Source organism: Wasmannia auropunctata, unplaced genomic scaffold (assembly GCF_000956235.1).
Source record: "Wasmannia auropunctata unplaced genomic scaffold, wasmannia.A_1.0 LD336085.1, whole genome shotgun sequence".
Classification (NCBI taxonomy): Eukaryota; Metazoa; Arthropoda; class Insecta; order Hymenoptera; family Formicidae; genus Wasmannia; species Wasmannia auropunctata.
The window spans coordinates 174,408-176,292 of record NW_012026805.1 but is presented as its reverse complement, the minus strand read 5'-3'; the positions used below and the strand labels follow the sequence as shown (position 1 = coordinate 176,292).

Genomic DNA, 1,885 nt, shown 5'->3' with positions numbered 1-1,885 from the left:
TATCGTTTTATACATGATATTGTGAAAGATAAAATCGCGACTATTCATTATTGTTCGACAGATAATCAAATTGCAGATATTTTTACTAAGCCTTTAGCACGGATTAAATTTCAAGAACATAAACTTAATTTAGTATACTGAAACTTTAACTGTTATAAAAAAAAAGTTAAAATTAAAAAAAAATTAAAGGTTTATAAAAAAAAATAAAATAACTGCAAAATTAAGGGATAGTATTGTAAAGAATAATTTTGCATGTATTGTAATTTTATAAGAGATAAGTTAGTTGCAAGATCTTTTGTCTTTTATATTCTACTATTTTTTTCTCCTGGGTTACGTATGTTGTTTATTGTAAACCACGCTCACTCTTGTAACAATCTTGACACTGAGGACATGTAAAACCTTTGCGCTTAATAAAGTTCGCTTATAATTAAGACACTGCAAATCTGTGGCTTAAATTTATTTTATCAGATTCAACCAATCATATTGAACGGTTTCGCTAGATTGCGTTCGGAAACATCACCCGAGTACCCTTCTTTATCATTTTATCTTCTGTCGTAAGCAAGCGTGCTTCTCATTGGTCTCTCAAGTTAGTAGTTCAATGTCCACTTTCCAGAGGCGCTGAAACCAGCTCAATCACTCTCGCAGCTAAATCGCGGGCATGGCCGCTCTTGGGATCCTCTCTGCCATCGAGCATCGACTATCGAGTGACGTTACATTCCGTGAATTTATCCATTTATTACTATGCACGTGGAGATGTGCGGAGTGTGAAAATACGGTGTTTATTAAATTTAAGGTTACGATATATCTCATATAAAAGAAATTGTTATAGCCTAGGAAATTGCGATTTGATGTTTGACATACAAAGGAATATGGGATTACAGCGTTTTACCGTGAATCTAGATTAAAAGAAATAATTTATAAGGATCAATTAGTTTCAAAACCCGCGTAGAACGTGAGTATGAGAACGACATAAGGGTAACTGTCCCTATTAGTGTGCTTTATATTTAAATAAGTCATAAAAATAAACTGGTGCAAATAAATAGACAAAGTATTTTTTTTTATTAAGTTAAAGTATTAACTTTATTATAGGTACTTTATACAGTTTATTTTTATGACTTATTTAAATATAAAAGCATACTAATAGGGACAATTACCCTATTCTTGTTTCGCGGTAAAACGCTTTTCTCATTAATTTTCGTGTTTCGCTAAACCATTGCACATTTCGATTAATGATAAAAGTCTATCTATTTGTCTAGGATTTAAAAAAATGGTAAGACATAACAATCAATTACCGGATAATCTTCCACAACTGCAGAATCTAATCAAACGCGATCCAGAGTCTTACAAGGAAGAGGTAAAGTCATATATCTTTACTACATTTTTCTATATTATATTCTTGTAAATGAAATATAAAGTCATATCTTTACTACATTTTTCTATATTATATTCTTGTAAATGAAATATGGATTCTTCCAAAGTTGATTACAATTTTATCTTATATATTCCTTTAATTCTCCAATCAATTTTTTACAAAACTAAGGCATATGTGGACATATGCATCTTTTATCTGCTTCATATTTTATTCTTTCTTCATTGATATATTAGCTGCCCTATCAATTGTATGTGTATATACACTGGTCCAAAAAAATTAAAGGATCACCTGTTCTATCCTCTAAAAATAGGCAAACTTCAAGATAGAGCAACTTCATAAAAAATGATCGTATCGAGATGTTCAAAAAAGCTTTACAGCTTGAAATCTCTACTTTCCAAATCGATACTTTAGAAAACGATTCTGCTGATTTTTCATGGAATTACATGGATAGAAAAGGAGACCCGACGAATCTCAAAATTTTTTGCAAACTTTGACAAGTTTCATGGCGTGGAA

The 1,885-nt window shown here is 30.9% G+C and overlaps 1 protein-coding gene across 2 annotated transcripts in view; it reads left to right on the top strand.

Annotated features, from left to right (window-relative positions):
- Nucleotides 1–676: 676 nt before the first annotated feature.
- Nucleotides 677–1,885, top strand: part of LOC105448410 (protein SDA1 homolog) — a 7,344-nt gene continuing 6,135 nt past the window's right edge. Inside the window, exons 1-2 of one of the 2 annotated variants that reach the window (XM_011686934.1) lie at nucleotides 677–793; nucleotides 1,257–1,354. In XM_011686934.1, coding sequence (XP_011685236.1) covers nucleotides 1,268–1,354 — 87 coding nt within the window. In that variant the 5' untranslated portion in view covers nucleotides 677–793; nucleotides 1,257–1,267. Of the gene's footprint in view, nucleotides 953–1,256; nucleotides 1,355–1,885 lie in introns of both variants that reach the window. The other variant, XM_011686933.1, reaches the window with a different exon arrangement.